The sequence below is a fragment of the Diceros bicornis genome, chromosome 27, assembly GCF_020826845.1.
Source record: "Diceros bicornis minor isolate mBicDic1 chromosome 27, mDicBic1.mat.cur, whole genome shotgun sequence".
In the NCBI taxonomy this organism is placed as follows: Eukaryota; Metazoa; Chordata; class Mammalia; order Perissodactyla; family Rhinocerotidae; genus Diceros; species Diceros bicornis.
In genome coordinates this window covers 30,157,781-30,178,064 of record NC_080766.1, presented here as the reverse complement: position 1 = coordinate 30,178,064, position 20,284 = coordinate 30,157,781, and the positions used below count along the sequence as shown (strand labels likewise).

At 38.7% G+C, this 20,284-nt stretch overlaps 1 protein-coding gene across 7 annotated transcripts in view; it reads right to left on the bottom strand.

Moving 5' to 3' along the window:
- BACH1 (BTB domain and CNC homolog 1) overlaps window positions 1–20,284 on the bottom strand; it is a 48,082-nt gene that overhangs the window by 20,204 nt on the left and 7,594 nt on the right. For 4 of the 7 annotated variants that reach the window (XM_058522984.1, XM_058522985.1, XM_058522988.1 and 1 more), the window contains exon 2: window positions 1,068–1,365. In XM_058522984.1, coding sequence (XP_058378967.1) covers window positions 1,068–1,301 — 234 coding nt within the window. In that variant the 5' untranslated portion in view covers window positions 1,302–1,365. Of the gene's footprint in view, window positions 1–1,067; window positions 1,366–1,505; window positions 1,592–2,357; window positions 2,462–20,284 lie in introns of those variants that run through there. The other 3 variants (XM_058522983.1, XM_058522982.1, XM_058522987.1) reach the window with 2 other exon arrangements.

The following is a 20,284-nucleotide window of genomic DNA, read 5'->3' as shown; positions in this document are numbered from 1 at the left end:
ATATAAAGATATTTTCAATTGGTCACTTTGATGAAACACATCAAGTATTTGAAAACTTATGATTTACACTCAAATTAGAATGAATGAATGCATACATACATACATGCATGCATTCATACACCTTTCCTCCCATACCCATGAATCAAACTTTGCTCTATTTGGAAAGTCTTATTAAGTAATTTGAAAATACAGACCATTGTAAGTATATCTCCATTATGATATGTGTTGCTACTTTTTAAAAACGATGGCTACCCTATGGTTGGCCTTTCTTGTCCTTTTCTTGGTATTGCATGACTCACTCTGACCTCTACCACAAAACTGATGACCTGTTGACTCCTCAAATTGTAGACAACAATTTCATGGAAGAATGCATAAGCTAAACTGTAAATTTAGTATCCATCACAGAGCAGCCCACACAGACCTGTCATACACAAAAAGTTCCACACACTTTCTCCAAATTTCTCTTAACAACTTCTAATTTGTGTCCCAATGCCACAAAACTCAACACTCTTCTACCTGCAATTACTAAACAAATAAAGCAAGCTGTTCTAATAAGAATTAGCGTAACCAGCACTCCTTGGCCCAGACAGAGGTCTCTTGGAGGCAGGATGTTAACAAGAACCCATTCGCTTAGGTGCTTGAGATACACAACAGGCTGGTGGGAAAAAGATGTGTAAAACAGGCAATATAAATATGGCACAAAATCATCTTTTTCTTATCAATGCATAGACACAATCTCAAGAAAGAAGAAAGAGACGACCTATGAAGCACCTACTTTCTGCGAAGGCATGTCTTAGAAAAATGGATAGTTTACAGAACCCTACACCCAGCCAGTTTCCCATCACAGGAAAAGGTCTAAAGGGAGAGAATGGCACATAGTGTGGCCTCTCCCAGCACGACCTCTCCAAATGTCTATAATCCACTGGCTGTGCCCTGCTTTCGTCAGTTTATGAAAAATAACAGTCAGTCAAGTTATTCAACCACCCAATAGATATTGTTAATTAGGTTATTTAATTAAGTTAAATTAAAATCAGGGTGATTTCCAGAAACATGGACCTCTCTCTCACCTCTTCTGGTAGAGTAATGTTAAGCTCTGCATCGGCCTGGCCCACGATCCTCGAGTGGAAGTAACTGCTGCATGCCGCCAGCACAGACCGGTGGGCGCGGAATCGCTGGCCCTCCACAAGGACAGTGACGTCACACAGCACGTCCTTCTTCCGCTGGTCGTTGAGGTTGAGCAAGACATTGGTGCTGTGCACCGAAGATTCATAGGCGAAAACCGCGTTCTCACTCAGAGACATTCTGCGTCCGTAAAAAATGGTGTCGAGACGTTCAGTGAAAGCATGCTTCTAATCGTCATCAAACCTGTGAAGACACATGCAAAATCTCACTTACATAACACCTTGTTAACAATGTTTGAAAAATGAGAGTATAAATATAAATTAAAATACTCATCACTGAAACAAAAATGAAAACAGAGAACCTAGAACATTTATTCAATTTACCTCATTTAAAACAAGTTCTTGATAGCAGTTTTTCTAACTCATTTCAGGAGAAAGGTTCTTGAGGGGAGGGAGGGAAGAACTTTTTGAACCAAAAATTTCATGGCTCTCTGAAAGTGAGACATTTCATATTGAGAAAAATACACCTACAATGAGCAAACAGAGGAGGCCAGGAAATTTCCAGGTGGCATCCCAATCCTGTTGCTATAAGATGTTAATGGGTGTGTGTGTGTGTGTAGGTCACCAGAGGCCACATTCTGGGAGGGGACTGAACAGCAGAACAGGCATATCGTTTTCCACCATTCTCCACGCACCCTTCCCCAACATCTGAGAGCTGGTAGGAGGGTTTGGTGCTTCCTAACAAGAGACACATTCTACAAACTGTAAAGTTTCTCCAACACAAAGAAGAAAATGACTCCTTTGAGAAAAAGACTCAAATTTGTCAGGCCAGATCTTAGTAATGAGGCTTTTTACATAACAAGTGTTACTTTACACTACAAAATGTAGGCAACAAGTACAACTACTTCATAATTAACAAGGTGGTTTACCACACATAGAAACTCTTGGTTTTCTCAAAATGTTAAAACATAAGTTATAAAAACATATATTTCTTAAAATACATACTAACATAGAGTAGCCTCTAAACATTTCTTGATCACATACACACTACTGGTGAAAAAAGTGTAGCCCCAGTATCCATATGTTTGTCTATACATTTCAGACAGGTACTACTATTCTCATATATTACATATGTTATAAAATACACAGAGGCTGCAAGTAAAAGCTTAAAAGAGAAGCTGTAATATTTTCTTCTCCAGTAGCCAGTGGTAAGCACTCCTGAGGTGAGTGGCGTACCCCACTATAGTGTGGCAATCACTCTGATGGAGGCCGAGGTGCTCCTCACAGGTATCGTCCTTGTGCCGTTCACGTTTGCTCTTCTGACACCTTACTCTCACTGCCTGAAACACGAAGGTCCCAAATGTTCACAGACTGAATGTTACTCTTTTCAGATTAGCTATCCTCCAAACAAAAATGAAAGGAGAAATGAGGACTACTGAAGTTCAGACAGCCCAGGCCCAGACCATGAGTGAATTCCACCTCAAAGGCAGGCTGTTTTAGTCAACAAACAGGTAAAATGCATCTACAAATTCTATTCTACTTACGTGTTTATTTTTAAAGTCTTCAATATAGTTGAAATGTTAAGTTCCTCAGAAGCAGTCAATGAAAAGAAGGCTCACAAGCTATCATTTACTGATTCAGCACACTGCATGAAATCATGGCAACTTCCAAACTATGTACTAGAACTAACTCAACCTTTGGGTTATGCCCATACAAAAGAGTAGTAAATTCCCTTTAGCAATCAGTCTTAATATTTCAGTTATCAACACAAGAAATTAGTATTAGGAATAGAAGGGAGGAACCATCATTCAAAGAAATTACAGTTGGCCCTCCATATCCATGGTTCTGCGTCCACAGATTCAACCAATCTCAGATTGAAAATATTCAGGAAAAAAAAATTCCAGAAAAGTTCCAAAAAGCAAAACTTGAATTCACCACACGCTGAACACTACGCTGAATCCATGCGAATGAAGGGATGTGTAGGCCCACCCTGCTGTAGCCTCCTGCCATTTCACAGACCCTCAGTCTCTCTCCAGCACTCGTACTGTTTGAGCATTGATTGCTTCGTGTTTCGTTCATTCACTACTTGTGTTGTGTGCACCCTTTGTTTCTGTGAAAAAATGGCTCCTAAAGAGCAATTAAGTGGTCAAAGCAATCCCTCAAAGGCTAAGAGGGGGCATAAAATGCTCTCTCTCACCAAGAAAATAAAAATCTTAAATCTTTTGAAAACAGGCACGTTGCTTGCCAAAGTGGGCTGTCATGTTGGTAAGAACAAATCAAGCACTCGCACGATAAAGCAGAAAGAAGCTGAAATTTCTGGAAGTGTTAGTGCTGACTCTACAATGGCAAAAATGGTCTCTCTGGTTCATGATCAAGTGCTTGCAAAGACTGAGAAAGCATCAAGCGTGTGGCTAGAGGATATGTCACAGAAGCATAACCATGTTGATGGCAAAATTGTAAGTGAAAAGCACTTAGCCTCTATGAGCACTACTGTGAGGGGGTTGAGGAGAGCGAAGGAGTAGTCAGGGATAGCTAGCTAGCTGTGTCAAGCGCTACAGCCTCAAGAACTTAAAGACCATGGGAGAAGCAGCCATCAGCATTCCCAGAAGAGCTCAAGAAACTCATAGAAGAGAAAGCTACCTTCCAGAGCAAGTCCCCAGTTGGGATGAAACAGGCTTATTCTGGATGAAGATGCCCAATCATACCTACATCCACAAGAGTGCCAAGCAGGCCCCAGGGTTCAAGGCCTGGAAAGATCACCTTACTCTGGAGCTGTGTGGCAACGCAGCAGGTCACATGATCAAGCCAAGCCTCATCTACCAAGCAAACAATCCCCCGGCGCTTGAGAACAAAACAAAAACTGCCTGTGCATGTTCTGGCAACACAAGAAGAAGGCTTGGGTAACGGCCATCTTGTTCTTGGAATGGTTCCACCAGTGCTTCACTCCTGAGGGGAAGAAGCACCTGAAGAGAAGGAGCTATATTCAAGGTCCTCCTCATAATTGACAACGCTCTTGGCCATCCCCAATCTTTCTGCTTCACCGACAAGAACATGGAAGTGATGTTCCTGCCTCCTAATACCACGTCATTGCTGCAGCCACTTGAAAAAAGCATCTTCAAGTGCATTAAGATGACTATACCCACTTCACCTTCAGGAGGATTCGTGCTGCCCGATACTAACCCTGACTGCAGCATCATGGATTTATGGAAGAGCTCCACAATTGCAGATGCAATTGTGCTTATTACAGAGGCTGTAGATGTCCTAAAGCCCCAGACAGTCAATGCATGTTGGAAGTCGTTATGGAACGAGGTAGTCAATGACTTCAGGGGCTTCCCTTCCCCACTACTGACGCAGAAGTCAAGAATATCTTTAATGTTGCGAGGGAAGCTGGTGGGGAAGGCTTCTCTGACTCGATCTCTCATGATCAAGGATGACACTGAAGAACACGTAGAAGAGCATAGAGAAACTCTTACCAACAAGGAACTCAAAGATCTGCTGAAATCCTCTACAGATGATGATCATGATACAGAAGATTTAGAGGAGGCAGAGCCATCAATTTGGACACCTGAAAAATTTGCAGCAGTTTTTCAACAGGTGCAAGTGTTAAAGGATATGATCCTCGAGTACGATCCTTTGATGGAATGAAGCCTCCGTCACGCGAGGGATAACAACATGCCTACAACCACTACAAGATTTGTTTGATGATGCAAAGAAAAAGAAACAGCTTCCTATGACGATGTTTCTAACCAAAGCATCTGCAATTGTGAAGCCTTTCCTTCAACGCTTGTAGATCCTCCACCCTCAACCTCCACAGATCCTGACATTAGTATTATTGAGCCTCCTCCAAAGCCTCAACGTCTGCCATCAGAACCTGGTTCTTCCAACGCAGACAATCTTTCTGACAGCCCGACAGAAGATTCAAGTTAGCCTCATGTCTCACCACTTGCCTACAGTGCCACATCTCATCACCCCATCACATTGGCACCGTGGGCACCACACAGCAATCATACCAGAGTTTTCAAGAGAAAAGAACCAAGGATTTGGTGAGTGTTAACACAGTGTATGTGTGTGCGAGACAGAGAATGAATTTATATTTTCTCTATTTATATTTTCTATATGTACTTGTATTTTAAATATTCTGTGCTTTAGTCTCTGTATTTCTCTTTCAGGTCAATAAAGGAAAGCAATCTCTAAGTGTCGAAAGAAAAAATGTTATGTTGTTGCTGACGTGTACTATGTAGTTAGGTCTACTACGGTACCAAACAATAAAGACTTTTTTTGGTCATTATTCCCTAAACAATACAGTATAACAACTATTTACATAGCATTTACAGTGTATTAGGTATTATAAGTAATCTAGAGATGATTTAAAGTATACAGGAGGATGTGCTAGGTACTATGCAAATACTACACCATTTTATATAAGGGACTGAGCATCTGTGGATTTTAGCATGCACGGGAGTCCTAGAACCAATCCCCCGTGGATACTGAGGGACAAATGTATGTACTACTCAACAGCTGACCACTTGCCTTACTAGGTCCCTGCACCAAAGACCCCAGCCTCCTTGTTCTTTCCTGGCCATCTGCCCTGCAAACCCTTAAAATTATACTCATCTTACTTTTACATCTCCTCATTCTGGTAAATACAGCACAGCCAGGAAAAACTGTACAAACATGCGGACTGGTGTCACTATAAATTAATGGTGTGCAAGCTCAGGGTCTCAGCACCGTTTGTCAATTCTTTTGTATGGCCTTATATCTCATTCTCCACCATAGCCTTCCAAGTCACCTCTTTTCTCCTTAATCAGCATCTCTCCCAGTAGACCACTATAATTGGGATGCAATCACAGAAAATATGCCCTTCCCACCACCTCCAAAGGTTCCCTCTCCTCTTGAAACCAATCCATGAACGTCTGCTCCTGATATCATATCATCCTTCCATCTCTGGATCTAGTACCTTCTCTTAACACCCTTTCTCATTTCTGTCCAATCTGTCTCTCTATGCTGGCTTCTTCCCACAGGCTCTGTTCATAAATGTTTAAGTCTCTCCAGAAACTGTCCTAAAGATACTTACTACTAACAGCAAATCTTCATTAAGCTCTAACTCTTCCCCAGGCACTGAGCTGAGTGCAGATAGCGCTTATCTCATTTACTCCTCACAGTAATCCTATGACACGGATGCTCTTTTATTATCCCAACTCTCCAGATGAGGAAACTGAGGTGCAGTAAGAAATATCTCGGCAAAGGTCAAAAGACCAGTAAGACGGAGAAGGGGGATTCATACCAAGCATTTATCTACTCCATATTCTGTCTCCAGTCAGTATCTGCTGAATGCACAGAATGGAGACTCACTGCAATAAAGTGGGAGCCAGGTATTATTAAAAGGTTATGCATGAGAATAAAGAAACAGGCCTCACAGAAAGCCAAGAACAAATGAAGTGAACCTGAACATCGGAAAGAAGACTCTGGACTCTTCAACACTGGAACCTAAAGGCTCTCTGGATCCCAAGGGGACTACAGCAAAAACAATTCCCAAACCTTCACTCTAGAGCTGCTGTTAGCCCACAAATGCGGCCGTGTGGCCCGGTGCCACCAGCTGGCTCACTACTCACCTCAAATTCCAGAGAAAGAATCTGTTCTTGGCTCAACTCACCTGTTTAGCTAGTTTCGAGTGACAGATCACCTCATAGATTCACGGCCAGCTTACAGATTTGCTATAAGATATAAGAAACAGGTCTGGGTGATATGCCAACCCCAAGTCCCATCAGCTACAGCTGAGAGAAGCTACAGAATCAGATAGTAAAGCAAACAGCCACCCAAGAGGACCCCTCTAAGAAGGGTCAGTCTCCCTTAAAGTGGACTGAGCACACACATGCCATGACTGATCTTGCTCCCACCAGAAACCTGGGACTCATCCCTGACACTTCCCACATTCAGCCCCTGTAACCGATCTCTTACCGAGACCTGGTACCGCTGCCTCTTACCACTGAGACCCACTTCTCTCCATCTGCACCACCACAAGTCTAGTCTGGGCCATCACCAGCTCCTGTCTAGACAAATGCTGTTTAGCCTTTTGCAGAGGCTTACCAGCTCACACATGTACAAATATCTTTGTTGTTAGCGCCATCGAGTCGATTCCAACTCCTAGTGACCCTTTGTAGAGCAGAGCGGAACCTTGCCTGGTCTTTTTGCGCCATCCTCTCACCTTCTGGCACTGTATCAGACAATGCTCCACTGCTATTCATAGGGTGTTCATGGCCAACTTTTCGAAAGTGGGTGCCCAGGTACTTCTTCCTAGTCTGTCTTAGTCTGAAAGCTCTGCTGAAACCTGTCCACCATGGGTGACCCTGCTGGTATTTGAAATACTTGTAGCATAGCTTTCAGCATCACAGGAACACGCAGCCACCACAGTGTGACAACTGACAGACAGTGGTGTGGTTCCCTGACCAAGAAGCAAACCCAGGCCACGGCAGTGAGAGCACCAAATCTTAACCACCAGACCACCATACAAATATAGTTATATAAAATAAAAATGAAACATAGTTTCACATATCAATATTTTATCCTTCTTAGTGCAAAGTACTCTAATTTCTACTCTGTTCTATTAAAAAAAAATCCAGTTGTGATCCACTAAATTTCAAGAACCACTAATGGATCATTACTCATGCGCTGAAAACACAAGCTCAGTGGCTAAACAGTACCGAGTCTAGAATCACACACTGTCTGGGTTCAAACTCCAGCCAGGCCACTTACTAGCTATATGACCTTGGGCAAGCCTGCTTAACCTCACTGGGTCTTGGTTTCCTCACCTATAAAACAGGGATAACACCAGCACCTCACTGGCTTGTTCTGAGGTTTACATGAGACTCGGGTAAATGGTTTAACATAGTGTCCCATAGCAAACAAATAATAAATATTAGCTGCTATTAACGATGATGATAATAACAAAAGCTTCTTCCTCCTCCAGCCCCTCTTGATCTCCTCCAATTCATTCTCCCACAACAGTGATTTCTCCCTTGCTGAAAACGCTATGATGTCTCCCAAATTTCTTACGATCAATTCTATATCCTTAGCATGTCATCCAGACCTGCATGGTTGGGAGTTTTCTATCTATTAAGACAACCTATCTCAAGACCTTTGTCTCTCTCCTTTGCTATTCTCCAGCCTCACCATCCTTCTCTCCTGCCCCACAGGCACCAAGCTCCTTCTGACCTCAGGGTCTTTGCACATGCTGTGCCCACTCCCTGGACTTCCCCTACTCTTCAGCTGACTAACTCCTCACCTTTTAGGTCTCAGCTCAAATGTCAAAACCTTGCCTGACTTGTTTCCTGCCATAACTCAAGCATATAATAGAGTACCTGGCCCAATGTAGGTACTTGCTTCTGAATGAATGACTTGGCATTTTCAGTAAAAAACCAAATCCAAAACCCAGATTATCTATATCTTTCTCCAAACACAGTCAGCCATTCCAACATGTATATATGGGAACAATGCCACTGAGCCAAACACTCACAAAAAAGTCCTCAAATAGTTTTTCCAGAGTCAAGAGGAGCAAAAAGGAGCCCTAGCTCTGGGAGCTAGAAACATACTGCAAGACAACTGGCCAAAGAGCAAGGGCTGGCAACTATAAACACAGCCAATACAACTGACTTGTATGAAAGAGGACACCTCTACCATGGCCTCATTAGCATGGGGCACGACAGAAGGTTATCCTGAAAATCAATTTTCCTAACTCTGAAAACCAGGTAAGTAGTCAGTAATCCATTTTTCCCCAATAAGGTAACTAAGTAATGACTAAATCAGATTAAGAATGGCACACATCCTTCTAACATGTCAGTCACCTTCTAACGTTTCTCAAACCTAAAAAGTAAGATATGGGGGCCAGCCCAGTGGTGTAGTGGTTAAGTTCACGCATTCTGCTTCAGTGGCCCGGGGTTTGCAGGTTTGGATCCTGGGCATGGACCTACCCACCACTTATCAAGCCATGCTGTGGCATGCCTTTCACATATAAAGTAGAGAAAGATGGGCATGGATGTTAGCCAGGGCCAATCTTCCTCAGCGAAAAGAGGAGGATTGGCAACAGATGTTAGCTCAGGGCTAATCTTCCTCACAAAAAAAAAAAAAAGTAAGCTATAACATCCTCAGGGAACTTTCCAGACCTAAAATTCTGCTAATTTATTAACACCAAATTTAGATTCCTATGTTATACCTGAATTTTTCTATATTCTTGGAAATGTATACTATTGTTATAATTCAAAATAAAAGTTTGCTGACCTTAGCAAATTGCTGATTCATTCAGTAATGCTGACAAAGGATGAACAGGCATTTTAAAGCTTCCTGCACTTCAATTTAGAAATAACTTCTGCTCTCTGCTCAATAGACACAGTTTAAGTTTTAATACAGTTACCAATAGATCTTTTTGCTTTCAAAATGATAAAGAAAATAAAACAAGATGCTGTGGCTTTATCACATTTTAATAACTTTAAAGATAACTCACTTTTAAAACCCTAAGGTGAATATCCGATCATGGAGCCAGGTCTACAATGCTTTCTAACAGAAATTCAGAAGATAAATGTGTATGAGGATCAAGTTCCACATGGACAAAAGAGCTGGAATTTTATTTACCTCAAGTCTCACAGGACTTCATGGCTTTTTAATTCTCAACATAGAAAGGCACACAAAATAATCTAACACCAAGGATTCACATAAAAGAAAAAGACTATCATTCAAACATTCTTATCTTCACTGAATAATGACAGACATTCTTTCTACAAGTGCTTACCTGTGCCACACAACAGACTAGGTGCCATGGAAACACAAATAAAAGACAGTCCCCTGTATTTAAGAATATAACCTAGAGATGTTCAAAATGAAAATGATGCTTTGGGGTGAAAGAGACAACAATGATTACTATAATCAATTTACACAGGAATGTGGACATTTCTAAAGGTATTTATTTGCAGTAAGTCTTCAAACAAAAACTACTTTCTGGTCAATTCTCATCTAACCATAATACGCAATTAATGAGAACAATTATTTCCAAAATAGTTCTGTTAACAAAGAGTTTATGTGTAGTTGGGCATAAGTGATTAGTGACCTTGGACATAAGAAATAGTGCAAGAGGGAACTGTCTTGGCTTTTATATAAAAGCAGTACTCCTCATCTGCATCCTGGTTGAATTCCTTAGAACCTGCCTTCCCTTTCTTTCTAGTGGTCATTTGGAATTTTTACCTTTTCCTCCTTACTGTTTCTCCCTACCACCCCTCCATCACCCTGTCAATTACTTTTGCCTCACTCAATTTCAGGGCAGGGTCTTCAACGGCTCAGAAGATAGTCCAATTCCTCTGACTACACCATCCCTCTTGGCCCCTCCTCAGCTTAAAAAATGGGCAAAAGATCTTAACAGACATTTTTCCAAAGAAGATATAGAGATGGCCAACAGGCACATGAAAAGATGTTCAACATCACTAATTATTAGGGAAATACAAATCAAAACTACAATGAGATATCACCTCAAGCCCTTGAGAATGGCTATAATTAACAAGACAAGAAGTAAGTGTTGAAGAGGATGCGGAGAAAAGGGAACTCTCATACACCCCTGGTGGGAACGTAAACTGACGCAGCCACTATGGCAAACAGTATGGAGATTTCTCAAAAAATTAAGAATAAAACTACCATATGATCCAGCTATTCCACTTCTGGGTATTTATCCAAGCAACACGAAAACACGAAGGTGTAAAGATATATGCACCCCTACGTCCACTGCAGCATTATTCACAACAGCCAAGACATGGAAACAACCTAAGTGCCCGTCAATGGATGAATGGAGAAAGAAGATGTGGTATATATACACAATGGAATACTACTCAGCCATAAAAAAGGATGAAATCTTGCCATTTGCGACAACATGGACGGACCTTGAGGGTATTATGCTAAGTGATATAAGTCAGACAGAGAAAGTCAAATACCATATGACTTCACTCATAAGTAAAAGATAAAAACACCACCACCACCAAACAAACACAAAGATACAGAGATTAGACTGGTGCTTACCAGAGGGGAAGAGGGGAGAGAGGAGGGAAGAAGGAGGTGACAGGGCACACGTGTATGGTGATGAATGGTAATTAGTCTTTGGGTGGTGAACATGATGTAGTCTACATGGAAATTGAAATATAATGATGTACACCTGAAACTTATATAACATTATACACCAATGTTACCTCAATAAAAAAAAAAATTTTTTCAAATCCCCTAAGCCAGTTCCTATTACAAGATATCCAAGATACCCAGAGTTCTAGTGTTCTGGAATTAGATGAACCTTATCTTCGATTTTTCAAGTGGATGGCAAAGACCCAACAGTATGTGTGTACACCTTTAGTTCTTTTTTTTTCCTTTAATGGCCTATATAAAAATTTTTTTTTAATTTAAGATAGAGATGCCCACAAGAAAGAGTCTTTTTAAAAACTCTTTTAAACTCTCAAAACTTTAAACTCTTCTTTAAACTCTCTTTAAACTCTTAAAACTTTAAAACTCTTTTCTTACTACCATTCCCAATTCTGAAAGAACCTTAACATCAACAAGTCTGTGGGAATTGAAATCAGAGACGATAATTTAAGTCAGCATTCTTCCCAATGTTCTAAGACATGACTCACCTGCCAGGAAGAGCCAGAAAGAATAACTCAGTGACCAAGATTTGCTATTTTCTTTAACGCTTTGCAGATCTTAAATATCACAGTTGTTTAACATCATATCTGATATCACATTTTCTAAATCCATTTCTCTCAGTCTTATGCAAAAATCTTAAGTATGACTGGATAAGGTATATGGATGAACATATCAAGAAAAAGCTGAATGGAAAACAAAACAAAAGTTTGAATTAAGGCAAGTAGCAGAAGGGCTTATAGCAGCACCAAAAATGATGACATTGTTTTTTTAAGGACTTTCACAATGATATACGGGAAAATGACCTGGCAATCTATGTTAAAACTATGTAACTAAACATGACACAGCTTTTGTAAAATGGGGTGGGGGGGAGGAATCACTACAATTTTTGCAGTTCATGATTCTTACAACATTACGTGAGCTTCCACACAGGGAAAGTGGATTTTTTTCCATTTATTTTTCCTAATATTAAAAATTATATATTTAAATCATGGATCTTTTGTTGTATTTACTTGGTCTGATTACATATCTGAAATTATGAAGCTAAAGTTATACTTAGGGCAAGAAGTCAGAATGGCTAGAGAAGTTTGAAGAACTTGTTTACAGATTCACCTACTAAGAGATTAGAAATAAAAGCTTTTTTACTTCCCAAGTCAACAAATCCAACATTGACAATTCTGGGTAATAAGCTTAAAATAGCTTGGAAGGGAACAGAGGAAGAAAGAAGAGAAGGAACATGGGAAACCCAAGCTCCAGAACCAAAATAAGAATAAGATTCCACTGTTACACCTTCTTACTACAAAGAATGTAAGAGACAATGAAGTCTTTTACTCGCTTAACATTTTCAGCAGCTACTTGATCCTTAACAGGACTGTTTTATCTCAATGGAATATGACTGTATTATGAAAATATGAACCAGCAACTAGAATTCACTCACACCAATAAAGCTAATTTACTGAATACATATTTTTTATCATGCACTGTGTCACTATTTTACTTATCGACTTTGAGGTACGATTTACATAGAATTGCACTATTTAAAGTGTACAATTCAATGAGATCTGACACTTGTATATGTGCATGAAACCACTACCACAATCAACATATAGAAATTTCCAGCACTCCTCAAAATTCCACATGCCCCTTTGAAGTCTCTTCTTCCTTCCCTATTCCCCTGCTCCAGGTAACCAATGATTTGCTTTATGTTACCATAGATTAGCATGCATTTTCTTTAATTCCCTCATAGAAAGGGAATCACACATTATGTACTTTGGTTTCGAGTTTCTTTCACTCAGCTTAACGACAATCATAATGCGTACATCAGATGTTTGGTTTTCGAATTGATGAATAATGTTCCACTATATGGAACCACCATCTGTTTATCCATTTAATTGTTGATGAACTATTGTAATAAAGATGGACAACTGCATTGTTTCCGGTTTGGGATTTTTGTAATAAGGCTTCATTGAACATCTACAGATACATATACTTCATTTCTCTTGGGTAAATAAATACCCAGGAGTGGAAGAGCTGAGTGATACCGTAGGTTTATGTTTAACTTCTTAGAAACTGCTAAACAATTTTCCAAAGCAACTGTATCATTTTACATTGCTACCAGCAGTGTATGACAATTCCAGTTGCTCCACATTCTCACCAACCCTTGGTATTGTCAGTCTTTTTAATCTTAGCTACCCTAATAAATGTACAGTGGGATCTCACTGTGGTTCTAATTTGCATTTCCTGATGGCTAATGATGTTGAGCATCTTTATATGTGCTCATTGGCCACCTGCATATCTTCTTTTGTGAAACATCTGTTCAATTCTTCTGCCCATTTTTAACTGGGCTGTTTTCTTATTATTGAGTTGTAAGAGCCAGTAGAATTTTGATTAGGATTCCAATGACTCTATATATCAATTTGGGGAGAATCAACCTCTAACAAACTGAGTCTCCTGATGCATGAACATGGTATATCTCCCCATTTACTTAGGCCTTCTTTTTAATTTCTCTCAGCATTATTCTGACGTTTTTAGTAAAGAGGTCTTGCACAACTTTTGTTAAATTTATTTCTAAGTATTTTTTTGTAGTTACTATAAATGGCCTTATTTGTTAAACTTCATTTTCTGGTTTTCTGCTGCTACTATGTAAACATAAAATTGATATTTTTAATATTAACTTTGAATTCTACAACCTTACTTAATTCATTTATTAGTTCTGATAGTTGCTTTGCAGAGTCTTTAGGATTTTCTACGTACACAATCACGTCATCTGCAAACAAAGACAGTTTTATTTCTTTCCCATCTTTACGCTTATTTCTTTTTTTCCCTTATTGCAATGATTGAATAGTGAGAGTGGCAAGAGAGAGCATCCTTGTCTTTTTCCCTTATAAGGAAGGTGTTTGATATTTCACCATTAAATAAGAGGTTAAGTGTAGGTTTTCTAAGATGAGCAACTGATGGGCAGGAAAGGAGGTGCAGCAGTTACCATCCCGGTTAACTTAGGGCTCCTACAAGAAACTCAGAGGGAAAAAAAAAAAAATAAGGAGTGAAAATTCCCAAAAATTCCCCCCAAGAGTGAAATTCCCAAACTCACTCAGCTTCTTTCAAGGGTACTCTGATTCCTACACCCCTTTCTAAGTATTCACCCCAGACATCCCACAATCAGGGGCTGGAGATGAGAAGGACAGAGAGTGGTTATCAGGGAGACACAAGACTGAAAGCCTCTATCAGAACCTCACAAACATAGCAGCTGGCTGCTCTAGAGATCACTAGGGGTGGACAGTACAGAACACTGTTTTACAGCTTGGTGACAACCCTGACAGTTGAGCAAGTTACTTTACATCTCTCTGACAATTTCCTTTTTTGCTTTTTTTGGCTTTTTTTTTTTTTTTTGGTAAAGTAGGGATAAGAGTAGTACTTTTTCTTAGGTGGATCAAATGAAATAATAAACATAACATTCTTAGGACAGTGCTTGGCACGTAATGAGTGCTCAATAATCGTTAGCTATTATTTGAATTTGATGCTAGAAATGTTTTGTGAGTGGCACAGGACAACACTGAAACTAGAGAAAGAAGTGTAACAGCACACTACTTAGCCTTCCAGTGCCCAATATTGATACAGGTATATAACATGAGCACTGTTAATTGGTTTTCAACTTGTGGAGTCGACAAATAGTAGACTTAATTATGGTTACAGAACAGAATGTAAATATTATTAACCTTGACAAAAGTAAAATTGACAGGCTGGGAGATGGAATCACGGAGAAGTGAAAGGAAAAGTAGTATTTCTATATGATTTACAATGTGCAGAGTCAAAGATACTGCCTTTGATTAATAAGACCAAATGTAAAAAAAAAGAAAACCCCACAAATTTTGAAATTTTAGCAGTGATGAAGGATAGAAATGGAATAATATAATTATAAATATAGGTGACAGGGATGATAGAAGTAAAGCAAATCAACATCCATGGTAACAGGAAGTCAACGGACAACATCTTAGGTATAAACAGCTTGGAGACACAGAGGTAAACACCAAAAAAATTAAACAGCAGAAATGGGTAAAGATGAATATTATCTATGAAGCAGAATTACGGGTGGGGCGGGGCACAACAGACGAGGTTGCTTTATGATAAATCTATTTTTTTAAAACCAAGTCATGTATTACTTCGACTAAAAATATAAACCTAAAAGATGTTTAAGTAGACAGTAAACAAAAATATAGTAAAATTCAGTTAAGTGTAAATTGTTGATAACTTGGTTGTAAATCTTAATGTAACTTTCTAAAGATTCTTCAAATAGAAAAGGAATTTGATAGAAAAAAATCGACCATTAACTAAAATCTTAGATTATTTTGACAAAATCAGGAGATGGGGATTTTGACAAAACTAGGAGATAGGGAGGGTAGAATAAGTATGGTAAAACTTCTTCTGTTCAGGAACAACACTATACCTACTGTTTAATATTTTATATTTTATATTGACAGCAATACCAATTCAAATACATCCTTTAAAAATTTAAGGGTATCTTCTAGAAAAATGAACTGTTAAACTGTCAAGCCACTAGAGCACTGGTTCTCTGACTTACAAAATGTGATGAAATCTTTGTACTTCTACCAAGAAAATCGCTCACAAAATAAAATTTTGCATTCGCTTTTAGTAGAACTGATGAATTAAACCATGAGTGATTCTTTGAGAAGACCAATGAAATTGACTAGCTTCTGCAGTCTCTCCAAGAAAAATATGAGAAAAAAATGAAAAGAACACAACATTCCTTTTATCATACAAAACATACCATAATGGTTCTTCTCTAAAAATTTCTTGACCCTCCCCATACCCTTTTCTCTACTCCCTTTTATAGCACAACTCCCCAAAAGAGCCATTTATATTGACACTGTCTCCGCTTCCCTCCCTTCCCAACTTCATTTGAGCCCTCTAAAATCAGGTCTTTTCCCCTCCACTCAATAGAAAGCACTTATGGAGGATCAATAGCCTCCACATTGCCAAATGGCAAATTTTCAGTCTTTTTACATAGCATCTCAGCAACTTTCAGTAGGTTGATTATTCCCTCCCTGAAACCCATTCTTCACTTGGCTTCCAGGATACCACAATCCTCTGATTTCCCACCTTACTGGCAGACACTTCTCAATTTTCTTTGGTGGATCCCCTCCTCCAACCATCTAACTGCTGGAGAGCCCAGGGCTTAGTCCTCAGATGTCTCCTCTTCTTTGCACACACTCCCAAGGTGGACTCAGCCAGACCCACAGAGAGGAGAGGATCACTCACGGACTTGCTGTACACTCTCATAGTTATATTTGGTCTAATGTTGACTACTCTCTTGAACTTCATACTCATGTATCCAACCACAAACTCAAATTATGACTTGAATGTCTAACCGCCATGTCACATTTAACAAGTCCAGAAATCTTGGTTCCCCCACCTCTAGTTACGATATATACGATATACAGAACAGTGTTTTACAGCTATGGTTACATCTAGGTAATTTTTGTTTGTTCCTGCATTCAAATTCTTAATCATAAACACATATTACTTTATAATCAGAAAAATGTTAAAACAGACAACAACTACAAACAAAAAAATGTGACTTTGTTAAAAATGCAGCTCACGTTTATTTCAATTGTCTTGAAGCCTCCCAAGGAATGTCAATTACTTTTCCCCCCTTTATAATGAATATTTCCTCCAGTCATCAGTGGATACTGGTTTATCACTATGTGGAAAATTCATAGGCAACTCTAAAACACAGTAGCCTCCACTGATGTCTTCACAGTAAATACGAAAGAATAAATTAAACTGTACAGAAATCTAAAATAAAATGATGATTTGATGTGGAAAAAGAGAATCTGTTACAGGAAAATAAGGAGGAAACACCCATCAAATCAGGTCTAGCCATGGGAACAAGGGCAAAAGTGCATCCATTAAGACTTAAGTAGGTAGGTAGTTCCTGCCCTGCTGGTCTCACAAAGCTGTCTGAAAAGGATAAACTGCTAAGCAAATAGACAGTATTATGAAACGCAAAAGGAAATCAATTTTAGGTTATTTTAATACTACCAGCAGGATAATATTGGAAAGAACAGGAGTACCAGAATATAATTAAGGCTTTGCTGATATTACCAACTGTATGATCTTCTGTCAGATACCCGACTTCCTGCTTCAGGTTCCTCATAAGGAAAACAGCATCAACACTTACTGTAAGGACTGAATGGTGTGGTGCATTTAATAACACAGTGCTTGCACAAGATCATTAATAGTTTATGATAAGTACTGCCATTATTATGCAAGTGACCAAAAGAAACTGCATTCTAAAAGATTCTACAACCTCAAGAACTAAGTCACAAAATGCAGAGATACCTGAACCTTTAAGGATAGAAATTCAAGAAGCCTAATAAAGACCTCAACACGGTAAAAAGAAAATATTAAAACTGCACAAGTCTGCTCAAGATAATTGCTAATTTTACAGAGCTAATTTCTAAGTAAAAGAGCACTGATTCATCCAGTATGACCCATTTCCCCACTTCTGTTACAGATGAGAAACTGAAGGCCTGAGAGGGTCAGTAACTTAAAGGTTGAAAAGGTCTTCTGCTCCCAGGTCCAAATACTACATTTCAATTCATGTTTCATGACCTAAGTGGCATGTTGTCTGTGTGTTTGGGGGGGAGGGAGAGGTAAAAGTGAAGAGGGATGGAAGAACCAGGAATAGAAGGAAATGTCTCAAGTATCCTCTATGTGTGATGAGAACAAACTACGTTAAACAAACAGATTTACAGGGCATTTAAGGAATAGCACATTTTCCCTTATTATTCAATATTTGGTTAATTAACTTCTGATTAACACTTCTTGGATTACATACCAATCTCATATATAATTAAAAGGAATTTGACACTAAACTATGCTGAACTTAAGTCAAAGTCTATAGTTATATTCAACTACATATGGAAAATTCAAGGACAGAACGCTAGAGATATTTCACTAAAAGTTACTTTCAATACAGAGTATTAAGTGCCCACATCCTATCTCCATAATGAAATATTAAAGATTCTTCATAAGTCATTTTGTTTCCAAACTGTAAAAATTATAACCCATGATCCAAATTATTTATTTCTGATTGCCTAGAGGATGTGGAAACCCTAAAACTAGATCAAGGTCATATTTTTTTTGGTAGGTCTAACAGTTGACCCATAGTATGCAAAGTAATTGAAAAAGCAAGACAAAACAACAACAACAAAAGTACCCTTCAAATTCCCAACCATTGCTTAAACATCATTTCACTCCAACTCATAATAAATTTGAGTCAGAAAAAAGATTAAGAATAAAAAAAGTTAAGTAATAATTTTAATTAAATAAGGCAGCAGTTACAATGGAGCAATTGCTTGAATCACAGATTTAAAACTTTTTAAGTAGAGGTACTAAATTGAAATGCTTTATTTAAAAATAACCTAATCCTGGGGCCGGCCCGGTGGCACAGCGGTTAAGTGCACATGCTCCACTTCGGTCGCCCGGGGTTCGCAGATTTGTCAAGCCATGCTGTGGCAGCGTCCCATATAAAGTAGAAGAAGATGGGCATGGATGTTAGCCCAGGGCCAATCTTCCACAGGAAAAAGAGGACGATTGGCATCAGATGTTAGCTCAGGGCTGATCTTCCTCACAAAAAAATAAGTAAATAAATAACCTAATCCACTAATCTCTGACAGCCACCAGAGTGCTACAGTATGTGGATGGATATACATCCCTAAAACTAAAATGTTTAAATCCCTTTCTTGTTATTTATGTTAACTTGGGAGTCAAAATTACTATCTTTAACATGGGGATTTCCAAGTTGTAGACTTTCCACCTGAGCCCTCAATAGCTACTTTCCAATATATTATAATCACAAGATTTAGTCAAATAAGTAATAATTTGAGGCCCGTAAAAAAAAAAAAGCCAAAATATTTCTCAGTTCAAATATTATTTGAAGAACTGAGTAGGTAAATACTATTGCTTTTTATCTGGGACAAAAATTATTTTGGCAGTATTGTAAGTCTTTCTAAATTCTATCCAAAAAAGTAATACTATTTCAGAAGTCTACCCTAACCATTTATCACAGCCAATTAGTTATTCTCAAATAGAAAAACTATTAGCAATTAATTTCTATTTTGTGAATTTACAACATTTAGTGTTTATGTATTTACACTATTTGTTTGCCTTTCACATAGCATACAAAGCACCAAAAGCTGGGATTGAGAAGGAATAAGAATAAATATAAAAGTCCTTTGACCTTATCAAAGTACTCTAAATAGTTTAAGAGTGCTACAAGACCACTGTATAAACTTAAAGTGGTATTATTCTTAAAGTCAGAAAAGAATGGTTAATAAGCTAACCACAGGGCAGCCTTCCCTCCTAGGGGAGGAATGGGTGAGTAGAGAGGGAGAGATGTTCCTGTTTGTATCCTTGATTGAAGAGTTTGGGTTCCAAAGAATCCTGGCCCATCCAGTCAATGAATCAACCATTCTATTTGAGCCAGTCCAGCCTTACCACTCAGTGAGAGCCCCAGATACCACAGGGGCACATGCCCTGCAGATTAAGAGAGAGAGCAGTCCTCTTGGTATAGACACAATCAGAAGCTACAAGATATAATTATATATTCTTCTTTCTCTGAAAGTATTAAGAGAATGACAGAGAACTTTAGAACTGTTTAGAGTACTGAAAGAAATATAATCCTTTGATATGTAATTTTTTTGGTAGAATGGGCATTTTCAATTTTTAAATAATTTTTAAATAAAACATTTATTTGATCTGATTGTAAAAGTAATACTTGATCATAGTAGGAAATAAGATGAAATAAAAGGGAAAAAGATCATCTAAAGTTCCAAGTCCAGAGACAACCACATTTTCTTTTTCTACTCAAAAGTATGTGTCTGTGTGTAGCAGTGGTATAACCGGCAGTCAAGAATGATACTGTTGACCCCCTTCATTTACCCCTTCATTTTCTAACCAAAACCTGATTGTGCTCACAA